This window comes from Odontesthes bonariensis, chromosome 19 (genome assembly GCF_027942865.1).
Source record: "Odontesthes bonariensis isolate fOdoBon6 chromosome 19, fOdoBon6.hap1, whole genome shotgun sequence".
Lineage (NCBI taxonomy): Eukaryota > Metazoa > Chordata > Actinopteri > Atheriniformes > Atherinopsidae > Odontesthes > Odontesthes bonariensis.
In genome coordinates this window covers 17,791,280-17,815,287 of record NC_134524.1, presented here as the reverse complement: position 1 = coordinate 17,815,287, position 24,008 = coordinate 17,791,280, and the positions used below count along the sequence as shown (strand labels likewise).

Below are 24,008 nucleotides of genomic sequence, written 5' to 3'. Positions count from 1 at the left end.
GGTGAACTTAATGGGCCATCTACTCTAGGCGAGATTGACTCCATATTGATTAATAACGGCCTTATAACACTGGGCAGCAACAATTGCTTCTCTAACATCACTGCTGATGTTTTAGCACCTGGCTGCCATTTCCTCTCCTAACTCCAATGGAAGCAGCAAGGTTGTACTCATTTTTTCACACAACACTTCTGTATTTTGGCTGAGCTTCCGTTGAATAAATAATAGCACATTGCAATATGTCATGAGCTGTTCATCTCAGGTTGTATTTGCCTCATTTTAAAACCCGGTAAGGGCCAGAGGATTGTTTATTATATCCTGACACATAAAACCTTAACATATAAAGAGGGTGTGCTTTTTTCACATCACTGTAATTGTATCTTTCTGTGGCTTATTTATTTCCTTCCATTTATTTTTTTTTCCCCCCTAAAACCTCTCTTTTGTAGACAGTTCACACAGATACTCACACAGAGCTTTTCCAGAAAAGCTGCCATGAGTACAAATGACAGCCGAGAAACAGCACACTCGTCCAGTCAGGCGTTAAAAGATGCTGAAGTCTGAGCAATGCAGCGCATTCGTCAATCATACGTTGAACTGTTTTTCTTAAACGATGCCTGAGTGAATGGATCAAATCGCCTGCAAAGTGACTTTTGGTTTATGTCCGCTGACAATGTGTCTCATTCAAACCAGTGCCCACAGAGACTTGCCAGACCACAATGAGCCGCACCGTGGTCCAATCTGCGGCTCGGGTGAGCGTGGTTAGTTTTCCTCTTTGTCATTACAGACGGGTATAAATGTGCACTTTGATGGATTTTAAACATTCTTCCAACATTTGCTTTTGTGAGAGACTCTGAAAGCTTTCGCTGTAAATGACTCACTGTAAATTCGCTGCATTTAAACAGCATTTCATCATTATTGGAAATTACAGTAAATGTTCCTCCTTTGCACGGAAACGAACACTTCATGAGGTCTGTCAGCCCGCAAAGACACGTGAAGCAACAACCGCCTGACACCCGTTTGTCTGCAGTTGTGGGTGCGTCTGTACAGTCTCAGCTTTGTAGTAACAAAGCTAAAATATTACTCATGCTCTGGTAAATTGAGCTCAGTTCAGTGGCTCACCTGATGTTTTATGTAGCTACATGTTAGATAAAGCCGTGACACCACGAGAGGAGAGCATGTCTGGATTGATGCCAGTGCAGTGCCGTAACCAGCATTGAGGACACACAGGTCATGACCTCGGTATTTTCCCCGGTGTTTTTTTTTTTTTTTTTTCAGAGAAATGTCAAATTAATATAAGATGAAAATCGTTCTGACTTTGATTGGTGGAAAGATCAGCATGCATTCTCATTTGTTTTTCTGAAAATAAAGTCCACATAATCCCTTTATCATCACGTTATATTTTAAAACTGAGCGCAAAAACGCCACCCGACTTTTTTTTCCTTTTTTTTTTTTTTTTACGCCACCCGCCATTGGAAACATGTTTATCATATTACACAGCTTCGACGCAAAAGTCAGCTAGGAACTGGAAGCAAGATGAAGAAATCTACTAAACAAACTAAACTCAGCTTTGGAAAGCCAACTGGGCAGGGGAAAAGAAAGAGAGAAGGAGGTGAGTTCATTTCGCCAATCGCTAGTGAGAATGAGTGACAGTTCATAATGTTCATATGCGTTCAAAGCGCAGCTAGGAATAGGAGGATGCTCGATCATTGTCCTCAGCATTTCAAGCAACAGTCACAAAGCCCCTTGGTTAGGATTTCGTTTTCCAGTCGGCACAAACACACTGCACACAAATCTCTCTCTCAATTCGATTTTCCAAAAAAAAAAGTAGCGACCTGTAATGGAATTGTTGGGAATCGTGACACGGCTTGGGCTGTTAAGCTAACTTTTTTTTTTTTTAAATCAGGGCTTGACAGTTTTGTGCCAACTGTGGCTAGTGGTCATTCAGCCTCACTAGCTACAGTTTTGTTCAGTGCTATATGGCTTCCTACATGTAAATAAAGCAGACTAATAGAAACTGGGTCAGAAACTTATATTTTTCATTTTACTTAAAACAATTGATGATGCACACGGGGCAAAATAACAGAATGAAATACCCCGTGTACTCTCTCATATGACACAATCTTGAGGTTAGTTGTGCTGCTCATGGTGCATTATGAAGCCAAGTTTTACCAGCATTTAGCTAGTTGTCAGGCCCAGCATGATACCTATGTCTTCTCTGTGTTGAGTGAATGGATTGAATTGAGACTATACATCTAAAATACAGCCAACATCTTGTGGTCTGTTTGGCACATTCTACGATGTTAATTTAGTGGGAGGATTCAACCAGTTACTTAGGTAAAATGATTGCATTTTTCCTAATGAACCATTTGGATTTTATTGCAAATGGTGTCTAAAATTTTGCACATCGGTTAGACCAATAACCCAACTCATTCATTTGACCTTTTAGTGGGTCATGCACATGCATGGTGATGATGGTGACAATAGTAATAATAATAATAATGTAATATTAATAATAACAATAATATTAATGGTGATGCTGATGATGATATTTTAAAACAGATGACACAGGAGAGGATGAGAATGAGGGAGTTGAAGAGAGAGAGTCAGTAGAGGAAGAAAGGGGAAGAACTGAGTCTCACTCACTCACTCACTCAAATACTCTACTTTTGTGATCACATTGTTATAATAAACTTGTTCACTTACATATTCACCTCCTTGATGGGCTTGTGATTTACCTCTGTTTATTCACATTTCCAAACTGTATTTTAAAAAGTCAACATATTAGGATGTTTTTTTTGTCAAATAAGATTTATCGCAATATTTGACCTCGGTATTTGAAAAATCCTGGTTACGGCCCTGTGCCAGTGCGTTGGCACACAGGGGTAAATATAAAGCAGTGAATTGCAAGTTTGGTGTGCTGAAGGAACCCTACTCTGGCAATCTATGCCATCTGCAAGGGATGTAAAAGATTTAATGATTTGTTTTTCAGTAGCCTAGGTCACTAAAATAACAGATTCAATTGATGCTTTACATCAGATCAACACAGAGCTTACAGTATTGGCAGACACCAAACACTGCGGTTTCAACATGTGGTGATGCAGACCATAAAACTTCAATTGGTTCAGTTGGCATGTGTTTACACAGCACACTGCATTGCTAAAATACGATGCCCATGTGGACTCAAATGTTAAATCTAATAGGCTATAACAAGTTTGCCGATGATACCAACACACGAAGAGCTCACAATGTTCACCAGGGTACCGGTTATTGTATTGGTATTAAGAGTAGTCTCACGCATCGTCTCCTCTAAAGCCACGTTCTCACGACACAGTTCTAAGCGTCATTTATTCACTGAACTGTTTTGGGGCGTATTCACACCTACCTCGTTTGGTCCGGACCAAACGACCAAACGGACCAGATTTTCGTTGGTCCGGATCTTTTGGGATGGTCTGAATACAAACCACCGAACTCTGGTCCGGACCAAACAAGCGGACCGAGACCGAGCTGAAAGGTCGGACTCGGTCCGGATCAAACGAACCCTGGTGTGGATCTTTTGGAGGTGTGAAAGCAGACCGGACCTAATCCCAGACTTTTTGCTTTTTTGTACCTCGGGAGCATCCGTCATTTGTCTGCTGTTAGGTAACAGAACAGAGCGTCGTTCTTCTAATTACTAGACCGGCTGTGGTAAAGCTAACGAAAGACCGAGTCAGTGTTCTCCTCCGTAGCCGCCTTGCCCTTTGTCGTCGTTGTTGATAAATTACTTGTACAGCAGCATAGTAATTACACAGTTGTGAAAATAGCAAAACGTTGAAAAAACATATAGTTTTGATTATATTAAAAGCAATAACGGCACGGAAAGCGTCCATGACTACATTCACTTTTGAACTTAGCACTTTGTGTTGCGCGTGTCGATTCTGACCAATAGCCGAACGACTTCAGGGCGCGTGGCTTTGTTGACATATTTTGGTCCGTTTACTGAAATGTACAGTCTGAAAGCAAACCGCACCAAAATGAAAAAAAAAAGGTTCGGACCAAAGCAAGTGAACTATCGGACTTTCCTGGTCTGAATACGCCCTTAGAGTCTTAATTCCTGGGATTCACTTCCTGACTCATGTGATTGATCTTTATTTATCAGCTCCATCTGTCAGACAAGTCTCTTTCTCTCATCGTTCCCGTTACAATAAGACACAAGTAGCATCTGGTGATTCAATCCGTTTTGCTCACCTGGTTTGTTGAAGAGAACTAGCAGCGCATTAAATAGGTGTGTGTTCTCACAAATGTTTAATAAAATTTTGCTCCGTTTCCTGAGCAGACCATAGTTTCTACGCTATGTTCGGTCATGCTGCTCAGAAATCCCATCTTTGAAACTTTCACGAGTAACAATTAGCGGCCGCAGATAAAGCCCCTCATTTGCCTCAGCTGTGGACCATTTCTATGTGACGTGAAAAACAGACTGAGCGTAATATCTTCTCTCTTTTCTAATTTCGGTAGAAGCACCGGTTGCTCAATATTTATTCGCTCCAAACTGACACGGAACCGTAGTTTTGCTTTCAGTTGTTTGAAGCAATGGGCAAAAAAAAAAAAAAAAAAAAGAAACAAAACACAAAACACTGCAGTTTTGCGTTTTGCAGGTTCTCTTAAAAAGGTACCTAAACATTTTCCATTTGCTAGAAAGTCATTTTTAAAAAGTGAATGGCAACTTTAAGACCGGGTAGTTCTGCTGTGAGGCAATAAAGTTCTCTGTAATAATTAAACTCTAAGACACTGAAGACCCTTTCACTTCAAAAAAAGAAGTCCTCGTTAACCAGGCACGTTCCTCTGGTAACTAAAACGTGCCAAACCGAGGCGGATCCGCGCCGCATCAGCGTGCACTTTCACACACGACACCAACGAAGGTGCAACAGTCCCACTTTGAAAGGCATATGTGAAAAGCCTTTAAGGTTTTACTTACACAAATGCCTCATTTATTTTTATGTCCAACTATTTTCACAACGGATTATTTCTTAACTTGATGGAAAAGTTGTGTCATCATTTCGATTCAAGAAAGGTGCAGAACTGATCTGGTTCTCATCTTCAGTAAAATAATCAATTCACAATGTCGTAGAACAGAAAAAGGCACAGAATCACATATTTGACAAGCTGGAAGCAGTGAGTGTTTAGATTTTTTTTTGTAGATAAATCAAATGGAATATAATAAACAACCAATAAGCAAATTGTTTTTCCACATGTTATTCATGTTTTCTTCCCATGTATTTTCTCTAGTAATCAACGTACATATCTTGCCAACTGGAAATATATTTAACGTCCTGTGCAGAAATTCAAGGAAGTTAATACAGTAACTGTCGAGAAGAGAATTAATAATGATATTATGAATGGAGGAATAAATGAACTGCATGGAAGAGAAACCGTGTTGGATGAGAAACAACGGATGGCTCTCCAACACCTTCGATGGGAAAAACAGACCTGAGGGTGTGTGCCCCTTTCTGTAAATGAGTGTGGGGGTCCACCCTCGGCCATGTTTATAGACGGGTCTGCTCTCGGCAGACAGACAGACGGAATAACAGCAATAAGCCAACCGCCATCACACTCACCCCATTAATCGCTACCACCATGAGAGACAATGTGATCAAAAGTGCGAGCAGATGCAATGGAGAGAGCTGGATGGAGTGACGGATGACAGGAAAAGTAGAAAGCAGGGGAGGAGTGAAAGAGGGCAGAAAAATAAAGGAGATGAAAAAATGTCAAACTTTCGAAAGTCACTCAAAAGAAATGAAACGAGGTGTCGCTGAACGCAGAGTGTCTGCCTTCAGTCGAAGTTTCTCCATCTCACTCGACTCTGCCAAGTTAAACACAAAAGTCCCAATGTGCGTGTAGATAGATGGATGAACAAGTGGATGAAAAGGAGGGTTAAAGGGTGACCTGATGGGATGGACAACTATAGAGCATGCCGTCAGAAAATGTACTGACAAATCTTTCTTAAACCTTTCTGAAACATCTGCACATATTTCTAAAGTCCCGTGTTTGTTGTGACATGGTGAGTCTTTATGCTTAATTTTTTTTAAATGAATAAAAAGAGAAAACACCTGAAAGCTGACTAACAGAGGGGTGGACGGATGGAAGGACTTACCCTACAATCTGATTGAAGTACCGCCGGTATCCCTCCAGGGTTTCATGCTAGGAATAAATTTTAAAAAAAGGAGGGAAAGGATGAGAAGAAACAGGAAAAAGGGGTAAAAAGTACAACAGCTGAGGAGAAATATAAGGGTTACAAGTAATCGCTGGAACAAACACTTTCACCTGCTATGATCGAAACACAGGTCCGCGAAAGTCTCACCTAAACAGGAAGCTCAACTACAACAGGAAAAAAGCTAAATGTTCCTTCTTTGTTGGCACAACTCTGAGTCCAGAAAAAGTTGGGGAGCTGTTCAAAATGTCAATAAATACCAGGAGGCAACAACTTGCCAAATCATTTTTTTAATTAATGATTGCAACGCATTTAAAAGAAAGTCGGGACACAGACTTGTTTACCACTGCGTTGCATCACCTCTTCTTTTAACAATTTATAACATTGGCTTCGCAGACAGCTGCTTTGCATGTGCGTCGCTGCCTACACAACCTTTTCCCCTCAGTCGTGTCCATAAACACACAAAATTATAATGTGAAGACCGGAGACTGTTCATGGATAAAAAGACATCTAATCCGACAACATACCACAATAATGACCACGCAGAGGGGGTTTCTGCTGTAGCTTTAGTGTTTATATGGTCACAAATCCCCTTTAATAGTGTGTATTTACCAAAACTAAAAGAAAATAATCATGACACGTGGTATTATATTTCTGCCTACACAGTAAAACTACAGTGAAAGGTTTGCTGTTAATGAAGTCAATATGATAACCAACATTTTTTCTTTTTCCTTTAGAGAAAACTTTTCCTGTTGTTTTTTTTCTTTCATTTTGTACAATTATTCTTACCGACATCTCTTATAGACCCCACCACAGGTAAAGCTCATCTCACCATTAAAGTTCAATCAATTTCAAAACTGACATGGAACACAGAGGGCGGCGGGGGGGGGGGGGGGAAATCACACTCCAAACAGCCCCGTGAAACATCGAAATTAGGTCAGTGGAAATTGGGATATTTTTTTTAAAGTTTATATAAAAAAAAAAAAAAAGGGCCTTGAAAAGTGAGTTTTCAGGTTTTTTCAACATGTCGCCTTGCCTCGCGTTTGGTTTCGCTGTTTTTGTTTTCTTAACTATGTGCTGGAAAGAAGCTGGATGCTCCAGCGGTGTTTCTGCCTCCACTTTGCATGTCTTCCTCTTTGAATAGTGGAATTTTCTTTCATTTGCGGTTTCACTGACAAACTGTGTACTCAGAGGGTTTTCAGAAGTGTTTCTGAGCCCTTTGGGGGTTTCCGTCGGGGAGTCACGATCATGCCCGTTCAATCCTGCTTTTCCTTCTTGTCCTTTAAATGCAGAGATTTCCTTAAACTCTCCGAACATTTTATGTCCCGTTGATGATGAAACCTACCTTTTATTCATCAATATATTTAACCATTTCTTTATTTGCGCACTCATCCTCTCTGTGATGCTCTTCTTAGAGCCTTGTTGCCCACTTCTTAACTCCTTTGAAAACATGTTCCTTGTAAATATATCAAAATGTCCCTTTTTTTTGTTTTTTTTTTGCTTTTGGTTAAATAAATAAAGAGTTTAAATTATTTCCACAACTTTTTTTGGAAACAGAGTTGCGCTTTCAGTACATATGTTTAACATTATCAGTGTTAACATTGATTAAGGCGTGCGTGCGTGTGTGTGTGTGTGTATGTGTGTGTGTGTGTGAGAAACAGGTGGAAGGAAAGGGTACAGGTAGGTGTAGTTAGAAGTGTGTGAACAACAAAGTGCCTCTACAATCAGGGTGACAGTGCAGGATCATACCATGTTAGAGTGGGGCTGTAGTACGAGGCGAGCCTGTTTCCTCCTCTGCTTTCTGTAGTAGTTCTCAAACGTATCGCGCAACCCCTAAAACACAAACTGGAGGTAAGGAACTGTGCATGGATGGAACAGAGGAAGACTGACTCAGAACAACTATTACAGTGAGGCTAAATCCAAGTTTATTACGCTGGAAACAAGATTTCAAACAGAGTTATTAAGACAATTTTGATACCAGACAAGAAAACGAACACACAACTATTTCTGGGATTCAGAAATTCCCATAGGTGGCGTTATGTGTGATCTTATGTTTTAAAATTAAGGGTGACGCGTGTTTCGCTGTCAGAAATACCACAACATGTGCTTTCCACTAGGCTGGGAAACACAGTCCAGCTTGTGAAGACAAACTTGATGGATGGCAGCGGAAAGAAAAGAGAACAAAAGCTCAAAGATTGGAGGTGTAAAGGAAATGTTGGACCCACTGCTGGATGAGGAAGGTCGTGCATGCACACATGGGAGTTACAGAGCGGCTGGAATTGTGCCTTTGATGTTCCAACCCGGTGGCGTTTGCCTCTGTTTTGGTTTGATGTCACTGGTCCGACATCAAAACTAAAACCCACACACGCCGAAACAGAATCGGCTTTCTAAACTTGACCACTTCATATCTCCTCCTTCCATTACTCACACGCTTTTCTATCTCTTATTTCTCTGTGTGTAGTCTGTCCGAGGTCCCTGAGCAGGAGTCACCGCTGAGCCCAGAGATAAATAACCCGGACGGGCCAGATAACGGGACAGACCACCGCTGTGTACACACACACACACACACACACACCCAGCTATCACTTTGATAAGAGTTGTAGGAAAACAAATGACCGAGTAACTTGTTCACCAGAGCAGGTGAAGCTCAACGTTCAGCTGAAGGGAGTCAAAACCACAAAACCTCCTGTGTCCTGTCTTTATCTTTGCTCTATGACGAGAAGATACAAAGTATTCTATGAATAATTGGAGAAAAGGGTCAACAGGGAAAGAGTTCCACTGAGGCAAAGCAATGTTCAAAACAAAGATTAAAGGTACAAATATGAATCTCACTGGTTGAAATCTAGACAGAGTTCAAACCCTGTTTAGTTGGATGCTGCGAGATGACAAAACTGTGCAATTAAAGAACAGAGATTCTTTAATTCCCAGTTTGACTCTCAGCTGAACAATGCGCATTCATGAGCACGCGAGCGGCATCAAACGGCCGCGAACTCCTCACGATAAGAGTGCTGAGCGCCCTGAGAGAGAATCAGGGGTGAAATCCAGGGCTGAGATTATGCGAGTGTGTAAGCATGACCTCCATAACATCATACAAAACAAAGGAGATGAAGAGAGACGCAGAGAGGAAAATCCAAGGCGAGCAGAGAGAAAACAGAGACCGACAGAAGTTAAAGACTGAGAGAAGGCATGAAGTCCAGAGAGAATCAGAGAAAAAAAAAAGAGGAATGACACAGACTAAGAACATTAATCAAACAGAAAAGTTAATAAGAGAGAAGAAACTATGAGGAATAAATCAAGTGGATTTCTTTTTTAGAAGAAAACTTTCCGAGTGTTCTGTCAAATAAGCTGATTAGCTAATGTGCTGCTTATGGTATACAGGCGGTATGGGCCTCGTGTGAGCTCCCTCAGCTTATTAAAAAGACATTTTTCCTGTCTCTGCGCCGACTGTTCACTGATTCTTGCTGAATCCATAAGCCAGCCGTGGCCAGCGCTCGTTTTGGACGGCAGGAGGCACAACGGAGCCATCGGTGCGACGTTAAAGCCACAATGAGCCAAAATTAGTGTCGAATTCTAGATTCCTTTTGGAAGGAGAAAATAATGCAAAGCGACTGCTAACATTTGTAGTTTTGGTTTCCTGGTGCGGCCTGAAGACTTGCTCTGTATCACTCACGCTGCCGTTTTCTTACCATACCAACATTTGCCTGATGAAACACACGTGGATAAGATGCTGCCTGATTGAATGCTTCCTCTGACATATATTTTGTTGACTCAACTTACAAAGTTCCAAAGCAATGCTTTGAAAACAGGGCCAGGGCTTCGTGTTTTGGAGACACAAATGTGGATACGCTGCAGGTAAACGGTGGATCCAACGACTGTACTGAACAGTAATGAGGAGCGAAGCTTCTTTGCTTAGAAGATGAGTTGAGTTACAGTTGCCGTGCCACCACAAGTCTAACTGTTTACCCGCACAGGAGCAGAAATAAGTTACCGACTGAAGCGTGCCCAACACCACAACGCTGTGGAATGTGTGAGAAAACGCTCGAGTCATTCTTAACTGCCTCTGCGGGGGGGTTTCACCGCGCATGTAAGAGCAGCTGGATTCACTGCGCAGATGTCGTCCTTCAGCTGCTTCAGTGACATTTTTTTGTCTGACGACGACCATGAAAAACGAGATTTCAATAGAGCGGAGCGACAGCGTGGCAAGGCTTCTGCTTCGAGTGACTGCGAGTTGCCGACCTGCCGTAAAGGGGCGGATCATCATTTCTGTTGTTTGACAAAAGAAACTAAAAAAAAAAAACTAAATATGTGAATGAGAGCAGCTTTATTTGGAATTTGGCTGTATAAACTTATACTTTACTGCTTTTACAAAAAACGTTGCAAATAGATGAGACTTTGGAGCGTGTGGACATATGTGGACGCATGTATACATGCAGGAGCGACTCGACTGCCAACCACATTTTCTGGTTTGCATTAGCCGGATTAGAAAAAAATTTTTTTTTTTTTTTTTTTTTTAAACGTACGAAATCGAGCAAACAGTTTTGCGTGCATTTCAAAAACCCCGGTCTTGGTACGACGAACACAACAGTTTCTTGGGGGTTTTTTGAGGTGTCATGTAGATGTCATGTCATGACATATTCCCAGAATGCCTAGAAAGTCACAAAGCATTAGGAACTGTACTCAGCACAGATTGCGCTCTTTATTCCCAAAAAAAAAAAAAAAAGAAAAAGAAAAAGCCCACACTAGCTGCTTTTTCACTTTTCACATGTAAAGTCTCCATATTTTTGAAAAAAAAAAAAAACACTAAATTGCAAAAGACCCAACATCGTATTCGTCTTGATATTTGTTTTGTAAAATAAGCCGTTTTCTGAAAGATACAGAAGAAGAAAAACGAAGAATATCTTCAGAGCTGCTTTCATGTCGTGGGTGCGGCTCTCCTCCTCTCGGTTGGGCTTCAGTCTCGTGTTTACATCCATCACAACTCGGCCCACATTTCTCAGCGTGCAGTACATGTGCGAGTGTAACAAAGGAGAATTGTTCGGGCTCGACGCTGGAAAACTGTGGACTTTAAACATGGAAAACAGAAAAAGGGGCAGAGGAAAGGAGAGGAACACGGGGAGAGAAGAAAATGAAGCCCAATGAAAAAGTGGAGGTCTTGATTGCAAATTGGATTCCTCGTCCAGGTTTGCTAGACAAATAAATTTAACTGTTACAAGCGAGTGCTTGTGCGAGTCCAAGTCATTCTGCACAACCACACAGTGTTTGTGATTTTCCAGACGACCTCCACCTCATGCAGCACGCTGTGCTGGACGTTTTAGCTTCTTTTCTGGTAGTAAGTCCACTGTTCTGTCATTTCAACTGCTGCGGCGCTGCTTTTATGTGCGCGTTGTTTACCCAAACAGCTCCGAACGTTGCTCACACAAACTACAAGAGCAAGAATGGAAGAAAGCTTCAAAAATGAACGGGCAAAAGCAACAAAGTGCTGAGAGGGTGAAGCTGATCTCAGAGGTAAACAGGTCACGCCTTTCAACACCTTCCTGAGACAGAACACACTTCGTTCCCTTCACCATCTCTGAAGCTTTTCTTTAGCTAACCCCCATCTCTAATCTCTCTCATCCACTTTGTTGTCTTTTCTCCCTCATCTTCCTGTTTTTGCCTCTTTACCCTCCCTGTGACCTTTCTCCTTATCACTCACAGCTGATTCACTCTCTCCTCTCTCCTTCCTGCAACTATGCATCCTCTGGCCTTTATCCTCCTGCCAACTATCACTTATCTACCTTCTTAATTCTCTTTTTAAAATCACCTTTTTTTGCTTTGCATCCTTGTTTTAATCCATCTTTGCACTTCTTCCTCTCACTGGGCTTCATCTGCAGGTCAAAGATTTGGATTGTACAGTAAGGCTGGCCTGCTTGGTTCTATTAGTGAATGGTTGTAAAGTTCCAAAGAAAATAAGTTTACCGCATTAGCTGTTAACGAGGACATTCTTGTATACTTGACTAATAGTGTTGAGCATTTTGTGCACCTGTCTGTGAACCTCCGAGGGAGACCCCATCTTCACATGAGAGCACGAGCCGGACCTTCTGGAGCTCTGTGACACTGTGCAAAGTGAAACTGATTGGGTAAATGAGGCAATCAGCCTCAGTTCTGAAGGACACGAGGATGTCGCCAAGCCCTTTGTCAACAGCTGGTGGCTACGGGTGCCATGAGCTGCGACTGCAAAAGATGTACCTGTAGCTCAGAGAGAGACCACCGTGTCTCGTTATGAAGGGAAGAAGCTCCCTTCAGCCAAACGGCCCATATCAGAAATATCATTGGCACAGTTCAGGGCGCATCTGTCAGCTGAAAGAGTCAGGTAAGAGTCTTTGTGCAGAGGCGGTGTCACCACATTCGCAGCGTTTCACCTGCACTTTGAAGACACTGAACGCAGGGAACAACATTCTGGATCCATCTGGATGCTTGATCTCAGATGAGGATTCCTTTAACCGCCTCTGTCGGGACACATTCTGCAGTCGCATCCAACTTCCCAAAACAGCTCAAAGCACATTACCAACGCCACCTTCTTAAAAGGATAAAGCTCTTATTGAATCATTTAGAAATGTTTCAATTTCTTTTTCTTTTTAAACCAGGTTACAAAATCAAGTAAATTTGCAATTAAATTGTGATTTCTGCATGATTAAAAACCGCCCGACAGCACGGATAAATAAATTCAACTCTGTGATGGATGTGATGTCCCTTTCCCCGCTGACTTTTCCACAGCTTTTCAAACCCGTCTCCTCTTCATCATTAAACTTCTTTGTCCTTTTCCTGCTTTCTCCAAAGCACTTTTATTCCTTTACTCTCTCCATCATCTCAACCCTCTTCCCCTCTCTTTAACCTAGTTCTTGCTTCTTTTTTTTTTTTTCTTTAACTCTATCCCTGCATCACTCTCCTCCATATGCGCTTTCTCTTTCCTGTCAAAGTTCACACACTTCCTCTCACCCTGCCAGAGAGACCCCCAGACACACACACACACAAGAGAGAACAGAAACACCCGACCCTGTGGCCGTGTTGGCCCGGTCACAACCCCTGAAGGCCTGCAGGCACACACACAAATATGCACACACCCCCCCAAATGTGCAACTGACCCAGTCGTGGCCCAGTCAACACCTCCACCCACGTCGCTTTCGCTCAGACTGAGACGATACACGAAAGTTCTCTCGTTGGCCTGGTTGGAGTGAAGCCAGGTATGAGCCAGAGGCCTCACTGAACACCTTCATGTGCCTCTCGGCGCATAAACATCACAATATTTACCCTTGGAGCCAACAGGTAACGTTCTAAATCAATAGGAAAGGCTGCTTTTCGGCAAAACCGGCTTCGCAGAGATGTTTCTGAAAGGTCCAGTGTTCAGTTTGCATCATTGACCAAAAACAAGACCAAAAGTTTCTACATTTAGCCAAATGAAACTAAGCTGTAACCAGTAGCCTTTGTGTGTACCGCATATGATGTCGGCATCCATTTGTACTTAGAAGATATAGTGACTTCATATACAAGTTAACCACGATGCGTAACACGCTCATGCAACACTGCAACAGACAGGCAAAGATTAGAAGTGGTTTATGATACGAGGATGGGAAACGTGGCTTTACTGTTTTTCCCTCCTGGGAAGGAAACGAAGAAAGAAGCCGAGATAAGGACGGACTCACCAGCACAGTGTAGATATGCAGACAGCGGTACACTGGAGAGAAATCCACCAGATCCTGAGCTCCTGGGACCTGCGGAGAAACGGTTGATAGAGTCAGACTAAACTTGTGATCGATGAACAGATCAGATACATTTCTTCAGGAAATCAGTTTAACTGTTTTGTCTCCCAATGTTCAAACCAGCAACATCGAGTCAACAAAGCCAGTAAGGGAGAGATGACAAACAGCGAGGGGGGGCATGAGCAAGGAGCAAATGTTTGATTTGGGTAACTTTTCATTGTCAATACATTTTCTGTTGTCCCCCCCAAACAGTTAGAATCCCTCCGTTAATGGACTACAGTAACGGTGAGTCTGAACACACGGACGTCTGCCAACGCCTGTAAATGACCACAGCTGTGAGCTAACCATTTGCTGGCTGTGAGAAACTATTTTGGGGTCAAATTTTCTATTGGACGGGATTGTCAGGATCTTTGTCAATGCAAAAAGACCATTTTTGTCCAGAAAACATTGACCAGGGAACTACTAGGAAGCTTCAAGGGTGAGCCTCAACATTTTACAATTAACGGTTAGATTTTTTGCGTTTTGTGGTCGTTGTATCGTAAAAGGCTTTATTTCAAGCAAACCAAGAGTCTTAGCTTTCCGATGGTAAGTAGCACGTGCCACCACTTACACTTAAGTCCAAAGTGAGGGCGTCTTTGAATCTCCTTTAGATTCATCAACCTGGGACTGAGAATCCTCTCAATGTGGTCTTGGTCTGTATGTGTTAATGAAACTGTTTGTGTACGCTTTCTCTGTTTTAATCAAAATGTCTAATGTACAAAGCTCAAAGTAAAGTGAATTGAGATGGAGAGCTGGAAGCTAGGTAGTAAGTAGGATTTACATTTATCCGAACAAAATCACAACAATCTAATGTCAGACTAAGTTTTGTCAACACCACAGATTTCACTGCAGACTGACGGAGAGCATAAGTGACACAGACCAGTCCTTCCTCCCCACCCACATCCTTTGCCTTCTAAAAAAAGTGACTGGAATTTTATTCCATTTTTACACGACACTGAAAAAAAACAAGACAAAACAAAAAGGGGTTTGCTCTTTTTTAACATTCACTGGTTAGCTACAATATAACCACACGCAAACACAAGGAGTCCCAACACAGAGTAAACAGAGGTCTCACTTAAAGACGGAGCGATGGAGACAATAAGAGGGATCCTGAAAGACCGATGGAAGCAGACATTGACCTTTTAAAGAATAGAGCCTAAAATTGAAAAGAAACACGGGCAAGAAAAGGTGACAAGGGATGAGGAGAGGAAGGAAACGAGAAGTAAAAAGGATTCATGAGAAATATGCAAAAGGGAAGAACAAAAGAGTGAAGAGAACTGGGATACAGTCACTCAGGGAGGACAGTAAATGCAGGGAAGGGGCAGGGATGGTGAGAGGGGACGCGTTGCTGATGGTTGGCATCTTTGCAGGCCATTGGCGCCAACACGGTCATAACCCCGATGATCACAGGGTCAGGCCTTTGTTCGAACCAAGGCCTTCCCGCGAAGAAGGTTGAGTCGAGTTTACAGGACATAAATAAGCCACGGGGACCTTAAAACTGAGTGGTAGCACAGGGGTGACAAGTTCAGCTCTATTCTTTTCAGCTTCATTGTACTTTTCTTGCCTTGAGTGGGAACAACAAAGGCAGCAGAAAGGAACTTTGATCCCGCGAGGGATGACTTGAAGAGTTCAGTGTCAAAACACTTTGTGGCCATTTTGAAAGTTCATCGTCTGAACTTTTCCCCTGAACTGCGTGCGACTCATTTTAGGACAAGTCTACATGAAAGAAGATATGGGGATCTCATGGTTGCTCTCAAACTATGGAACTTAAAATCAAGCGGAGCAACAAAAAGTAGATTTATTTGCTGCAGGACCATGTGCCAAATGATCCAGAAAGAAACTGCAGCTGTGTGTTGAAGCACGATGCACCAGAGCTGCTCTCCCCACTGTGATACTTCATCAAATCAGCTCCTACACAGACAGCGACAAAAATAGACTATTTGTTGATTTAAATGACAAAGTGATGCATTTCGTTTTACAGCATTAAAGCAACAGAGCCAGCTCATCAAGCGCTGGATGCTGCACTGCAATTTAGTGCAGACAAGCATATAAATCAAAATCGAAAGAAATTAAAAGTGAGCTCATGTCAGTCTGGGGGAAATATCAGAGTGTCTAAGCGGGTTCATATGGACTACATGCTGCCTTGGGACTAAAATTCCCAATGACATCGCCAACCACCAACAGAAATGTCACCTGTGACACTGGGCCAACTACTGGACGGAGCATTTACCGAGAATATGGAACAGCAGAGTGAATGGAAAGTAAAAAATTGAGGGAAAGATACCAGTGGAATGAAAAGAAAGGGCAAGTCAGGCCGGGGAGGAAAGATGGTTGAGAAACAACAAAGAAGCAGCTGAAGAAATGAAGTAAAAGTGAATCCACGCTGGAGGCTTCTGGTGTAAAGTCCTGTGCGAAGTCTTGATCCGTTTCCTCGTTTCTTTATGTTCTGCTGCCAAGGAGCCAGACTTTCATGTCATCTTTTAAAGTGGTCGCAAAAAACAGTTCCATCTTTCTGATGGTCGTTCAAAGTTTTTATTTGGAAACAGACTTTTTTTGTATTGTGCTTACTTTCAGCTTATTTAGTTTGTTAAGCCATCGAACACTGACCTATGAATCATTCAAACATTGAGACGGAGCCCAACTCAAAGGATGAGCCAGCGCTGCCGCTACACGAATCAGAAAACTTAAAAAAAAAAACTTTTAAATTGTCTCTTTATGCACTTCTATTTGTGCATGGGGTGAAAAGGCTGAGCTATTTCAAATGACACTAGAAGCGGGCTGAAAATCAGTGACAACAAGTCTTATGTAGCCCGGACCTCATTATTGCAGCACGGTGGGATCATCTTGACAGAGAGCAGAACAAAAGGCAGCCATCATCCAAAGAAGCCTGGAGAACTACTCCTAAAGATTATTTTAAGAAATTACCAGAAAGCTTGTCTAAGAGGGTTCAGGCTGTGTTGAAGGATAAAGGTGCTCATACCAAATAGTGACTTTCAAGCTCCTTAGAATAGTACAAACTCTGTTTTTGCATCATTTGCTCCATTTCAATGTATGTTTGAACATGTTTCAATAAATCATTGTCCTTATTTTCTGCAGTGCTGTAAACATAAAGAAATGAGGAGCGGCTCAAGACTTCTGCACAGTTCTGCGCACCCTTTCCAGTGGTCTCAAGGTATCCCACAATGAACTACTAAAACTTGTGTAGAATTGGTCACTAATCCAGCAAATATATAGCAGTCATACAAATCCAAGTAACATTTGAAGAAATGCTCATTCAAAATAAACAGGTTTAGCAGTTTGTTTTCCTGATTACTGCAGGCACATAACACATATATTGCTGTTAATGTGGATACACCGTGCTGAATGTAATAGGATCAATAAGAGCAGAGCAGAAAAATCACAACACAAACGGCTTTACACGTTAATATTTGAGTGTATTGGTAAGCATTCTCACTTCCTCGTCCTCCTCTTCATCTTCCACATCCAGAATGCCTGAGTCCTGTTCTGACACCGGGCTGCCGCCGTGTCCGTCGCTCTCTGTTCCCATCCCCGCCGCCATCGCCTCCTTTCTGTTGCGCCGGCCAATCAGGGCCCTCGGCTGCAAGGCGACGGAGCTGTCTAAGGAGCGCTGGAGCTGGGCCTGGAGAGAAATAGCATCACAAGGCCAGAAAGGTCAAAGTCAACCCACGGGGAGGGTACCCTCCTCTTCCCTAACTTGCATTGTTTGTGTCTATTCCAGTAATTTCCTACATTTCCCAGAACCCTTTTCATGTTGCACAGAAGACGACGAGGAACTTTTGGCTCAACTTCAGAGTCAACTGATGGAAGCTCTTTGATTTTGAGGGTCTGACACCAAAACCAGATGTGAACTGATAACACTGATACACCGTCTGCACTCCGACTCCACTGAAGCTGTCCCACATGTGCTCCTGCAACACTTTCACAGCCCGGACTGAGAGAGAAAAACAAATAACCCACCAAACGACTGCAGATTCAGAATTACAACCAGCTCTCAGACGCATCTTAGGGGAAAACAAGGCGTTAATCCGAGCAGATAGCAGTCATTTCTTACAGCGTTCCCGTTTCTGAGACCATTTGGGGAAAAGCTCAGAATTTACGGATGACATTAGAAGGTCACCGTTTGAAACTCGTGAGCTGCTCTTGCCACGCCTTGTCCAATGACAAATATCTGAGAATACACCGAAGGGGAAAAGACAAGACAGGAAGGGAAGGACAGGAAGGATGAAGAGTCAGTGAAACAAGGAGCATAAAATTACCAGTTAAATCTGTTCTTTGCTTGACAAAACCTTCACTCAAGCTCAGATATATGGAAACGTTTCTGTTTATCAGGTCACCCATTCTGAGTATAACCATACAACAGGGTTAGAAAAAAAAAAAAGAACAAAATAAATGTATTTATTTATATTTGGTGCAGGCAGAATTAAAGCGGGGTCAATGAAACTCCCCAAAATACTCTCGTTTAAAAATAAAAAAAATAAGGCATTTATAGAAAGAATTGGAAATGAGGTACAATTGGAAAGATTCTCATCAGAACAATGCATCATCTGATGCAAGCTATCCTGGGTCTGCGTCACTGTCTGGGGAGTATTCTGGAAAATGATACATTTGACTCTCCAGCAGGGATGAATCAGGATTTCTAAAAATATATATATAAAGACAGGAAGTTTTTGTTAGAAATTAATGGAGCGTGTATCCAAAACAAAATGAAAACAGTCGTGTTCGGTATACACAGCGCTGTGCAAAAGTCTTGAGCCACCTCTCATTTCCTAATACTTGCAACACAGAGATATAAACTCGCTTCCACTTCTTTAGATGCACATAGGAAAAATACAGCAGATGGCACAGTTTGATAAGCAACAAGTTCATTCCCAATGAGCTATTAGCTAGAAACTTGATATATCTGAACAAGTGGAGAACAAAAGAAGTGGGTTAAAGCCTCATCAGAAATGGTCTCCATGGAAGGGCGGCTGTCAAGAAGTTATTCTTAAGGAGGGTAAACAAGGAGAAAAGGCTGAGGTATGCCGAATGACACAAGAACAGGTCGAGCCCGGACCTGAACATTTTTAAAGCAGTGTGGGATCATCTTGACAGAGAACAGAACAAAAGGCAGCCAACGTCCAAAGAAGAGCTTTGGAATGTCCTTCAAGAAGCCTGGAGAACCATTCCTGAAGACTGCTTAAAGAAATAAGAGAAAGCTCGTTTCAGAGGGTTCCGGCTGTGTTTCAAGCTCATTACAATTGTCCACACTCTGTTTTTGCCTTTTATATTCTATATCTGCAACTATATTTAAAAATGTTTCAGTAAATCAGTTTTCCTTGAAATAAATAAAGAAATGAGGGGTGGTTCCAAACCTTTGCACGGTAAATGTAAAGATTTGGAAGCCTTCGTTTTCTACGGTTACGTTTTTAAAAATAACTGCAGCCTTTCTTTTCCTCAAATGTCCCGAACTTTTTCCCAAGTCGTTTTTTTTTTTTTTTTTTTTTTTTTTTTTAAATTAAAAGAAAAGAAAAACACTCCTCAAACCTTTTGACCCAACCTTATTTCTGTGGGAAAATCTTGTTCTGGGGGGGAAAAACCCTCTCAGATCTGAGCCGCGAGCATCCTTCCATCACGCCCAAATCCGCCTCGGGGCCAAGCGAGTGCTTCCTTTGCTCGGCGGCGCCAGCACGTAGGCCACCGTGCGCATTTAAATCTGTCGAAGGGGACGTCGAGAACTACGTCAGAGACCTCGAGCGCCTCGATTGGAGCCGTTAATGAGAAAAACTGCTGTGCGTGAAAAGGGTGGATAGGCATAAACCTGGAGAAACAATATCAGGGCTGCTGGAAGAATACAATGCCATCTTTGATCTGATGCCCATACACATGCACTCACACAATTACAAGACAAATGAGTCATATAAGACAATAAGTGCAAACAAAAATCAGTGGAAAAACTCATTCCTCCGCATTGGTTAGGAGGAAGAGAGGGAGGACACTGAAATGTTCAAAGCTGGGCCCTTTTCCTTAAGAGAAAGAAAAGGGCTTCAAGCAACAAAGGAAATGGACGAGATGTCAAAAACACAAAGTGAAGAGTCTCGTTTTGACTGCAAAGGATTTCCTTGAAATGGTTCACATTTTCACATGCAAATCCACTTTGCTACTCCTGAAAAGAGACTGAGCAAATGGCACTGAAAGATCCTCTCTGAGGGCATGCAGGGCCGCAGCCACAAGCGTCAGCATCTACGTCAAGAAAAAGCCACTTGGCGGTTTAACTCGGCCCCCGCATTCTTCAGCAGGTGGATTTGTGTCTCGAGCTATCCACCGACGTACTGTACACACACTCATTCTTACCCATCACACAATACCAGGTTCTGTTGCAAACAAAATCATTCTTCGCATGTCTTTTGTTCAACTTTTCTTCAGGGAAGGCTTTGAGTCGGGGGGCACTTGAACCACAAGTGCGGGAATGTGCGTCATCTCGAGCACAAACACTCCATGAGAAACGAGCGGCGGCAGCGGAGAAGGAAAACGTGGGAAAACAGAATTGAGACGAGGACGAAAAAGAAAGAGAAAACGGCAGAAGAAAGGTGGCGAAGAGGGCAGGAGGTGAAAGGCAGATGGAGAAGGCATGACACAACAGCACAGAAAGGCAGGTCGACGCACACTGGAGTCCACTTAGTGCGAAACAGCAAATATTTTCCAAATGATCCGACGTTGCCCTGAAAACAGAAGGAGAAGGGGGAGAAAAAAGAAGAATTTGAAGCAAAAAGGCAAAGCTGCAATCATTTTTTTTTAGCAAACAGAGCATCAACACGGATGTGAAGCAGACACAGCAGTTTAGGAACAACAGCTCCTCTCCTGCTGTTTAATGTTCACATATTGCTAATCGCATCTGCCAACGCTGCCCAGGGCTCAGAATTCATAAACCATGTTCGCAGCTACATAGGTAAACTTTGTCGGGTGTTTAAATATCGTTACCTGGACTTTAGAGATCTTGTATATACCCCGTTTACAGCATCACAGATAAACACTGTGGATAAACTGTCTCCCTGCGGTCCTTTGCAGACACTCAGAATAGCGCCGTGTTCGCTTGATCAACTCGTGAGAGGATAAGTTTAACGTCATAAAAAAAAAAAGCACAAAATAAAATAAATAAAAAAAGGTGGGGTTTTTTTTACGAATTTGCACACTGTCAGAAGTCACTGTGATTTCATCTCTTGCTAAGGGCTAAATAGGAAGATTGATATCAATCAGTTATGTAGGTTAAACATGCAGCTGGAAGCAGTAGCCAGTTATTTTAGCTCAGCATAAAGACTGGAGAAGGGGAAATTACTAATAAAGCTCCTGTCAAAGGATCTCTGAAGCTCACTAATGAACAGCTTCCATCTTGTTTATTCAATCTGGTCTTGGTGAGGACAGCCTGACGAGCTTCTGTCTGTGCCGCTCAGGAGAAAATACCGACATCTCAAACCTTACAGAAAACTAACTGATCAGATTTCTGCTACTCAGTTGTTTGTTGATCAGATATAAGCTGATCTTTCTTATAGAATTGGGCTAAAAAAAAATAACTAAATAATTAAATAAAATAAGATTTAATTTTTACAAATTAAAAACTAAAACGGGAGGAGGGGAGTTCGTTCGTGAACAATGATTTTGTCATAAACCCAGTGGTAAACTTTTTATGCCATCGCTGAAAATCAAGCTGAACCGCCGTCAGAGAACAGCTGCTCTCAGTAAAATATGAAAGTAAGTATCGACAGGTGACCTGGATTAAATGACTCTGATCAGCAGCAAAGAGCTGACTGGGACATCCCTGTTATGGATCACCATTTGGCACTGAACGGTGGCGCACTATTCAGCAGACAACACACACACACACACACACACACACACACACACACACACACACACACACACACACACACACACACACACACACACACACACACACAGAGTGGCACAGCAACCCATAACAGTCTATTTTAGTTTTCCCTGTGATGGTTCAATACACCGACCCAGCGTGTGCCCTCCGCCACCCTTGCTGCATGCACACGCATGTGTGTGTTCAGTAACTAGATCCAGGTAATCAATCTTCTTCCACTTCACAGGCCCAGCAATCTGTTTCCCATTACTGTGTGCGGGTGTGTGTGCGGGTGTGTGTGCGCCTCTTAGGTTGTGTGTGTTACTGAACACAGCAGAAGCTCGGGACTCGTCCTTTGCTGAATACACAAGGAAGAAAAACAGGAGGGAGGGAGATGGAAAGAGGAGGGAATGGAAAGAGTGGAAGAGAGAGAAAATGACAGATTTTGAGAGGGGTGGAAATGTAATGTGACGGGAAAAATTACAGTGGGGAGATGACAAATGAGCAGGGAGATATAAACGAATGACATTTGGAGATGATTCTGTATAAAGAGCTCTTATTCTCTCATATTCTTCAGGTCTTAAATTATCTTGCTGGAGCTCATCCTTTTCCCGTCATGTTTTCACCCATCTCATTCTCTGACCTCTGTGACCCTTCCTCAGACATCCCGCTTTGATGAAAGAGGATCCAGGAAGCCAGATGCAGCGGCATAATTATGAATAAGTTGACAAGAGGTACACAGGACAAACATCTGTAGTATCATAGCACACATTCATCTACAAACATTGCGCACCTGCACATATTTGACTTGCCAATGCTACTCCATTTACTGCAGAGCAATATTCCATCAGCTCCATTGAGACCTTACTCTGCATCCGATGCAACAGCATTTTCCAATCACTACAGCCCAATTAAGCTCAGCTAGTGTTTAAGGATCAAAGTTGGGCTGAGTATTCTGATCTTAGTTACATTCTGTAGTCACGTAGGTGCCTTAAAAGCGACGTTACATCCTTCCAGAGAGTTTTTCTTGTGTCGCGAGCTGCTGCTGAACGACGCCACGTCTTAGTTCCAGAGCTGCCATGACTGCTGATCATAAGCAACTCTGGGTTTGTTATTTCCAACAACGCAGTTGCTTCGCAGCAGAGGGCAGTGGTGAAAAGAAACCGGAGTACACAAACGCTCCGTGTTTTGAAGTGTTTGGATTAAAATGAGGTTTTGGATGTGCGCAAACATCTCAGTGGCGCAGGGAGATATAATGTAAGCAGGAGTCATTACTTCAAATGACAACATCCAAATCTACAACTCATGTCTATGCCCTCATCAGATTATCATCAGTCTTATTTAGATTTAGTGGTTGTAATATAGGTGTGCATGTAAAAAACTGCCAACTGCGTAAAATTTTACAAACCAACAGTAGATAACGTTCTGGTTGTGAGATTCTGGGCCAATACAAAAAATATGGCTGGTGATTGAGTTCCAGTTAGTCTCTAATCAAATTTAATTAATTTTCCCTTGAATGCCAGGGATACGATAAAATGTGCTTTATAATGCACATCTGAATAGTTTTTTGGGCAAAAATTCATTCACGCAAATGTATCAGAAAACCTTTAACATAACCTTTCATACAGAAAGATTTATTTGTTTAAAAAAAAAAAACGTATGGGCCGACAAAAGTTTTCCGTCGGCCAGGAGACAGCAGATGAATAACTGCTATATGTCCGATATGACGACAGGCATCTGAAATGGAGTCCCACGCCCCTTCACTGCTTCTCCCGTAACGGAGCTGTCCCAGACTGCAGGGCGGCTTGCTGAGTTCACCTGCTTGCCTGTCAGCAACAGGACCTGAAGCCGTGTTTATGCCGTTCGGCAGACCAATCAATATCACATTCAGGGAGAAGCGGGAAAACGGGACGCACGCATGTCACCAAACCTAAAAAACAAGAACCTCAGTTCAGACCTTGGGGCCGACGTTCGAGTGTCGTAACTCCCTGAAAAATTCTGGACAGCAAAAAGCTGCATGAGATGTCATTTTTGCTCATTGGATCCAAACCACATTTGGAAGTGGTTTGAAATGCGACTCCAATCTGATCTGATTTCAGACTTCCCTCTTCCTTGTTTTTCTCCTCTCATTTCGATACATCTAAATCTCTTAACTCCGCCCCTTCTTTGCCATCTTCTTCCTTCCCCACCT

General features: G+C 42.4%; 1 protein-coding gene across 4 annotated transcripts in view; it reads right to left on the bottom strand.

Annotated features, from left to right (window-relative positions):
* Positions 1–24,008, bottom strand: part of exoc6b (exocyst complex component 6B) — a 110,879-nt gene that overhangs the window by 67,118 nt on the left and 19,753 nt on the right. For 3 of the 4 annotated variants that reach the window (XM_075451457.1, XM_075451458.1, XM_075451460.1), the window contains exons 7-10: positions 17,411–17,596; positions 13,861–13,929; positions 7,931–8,014; positions 6,125–6,171 (exon numbers count right to left, since the gene is read on the bottom strand). In XM_075451457.1, coding sequence (XP_075307572.1) covers positions 6,125–6,171; positions 7,931–8,014; positions 13,861–13,929; positions 17,411–17,596 — 386 coding nt within the window. The remainder of the gene's footprint in view (positions 1–6,124; positions 6,172–7,930; positions 8,015–13,860; positions 13,930–17,410; positions 17,597–24,008) is intronic. The other variant, XM_075451459.1, reaches the window with a different exon arrangement.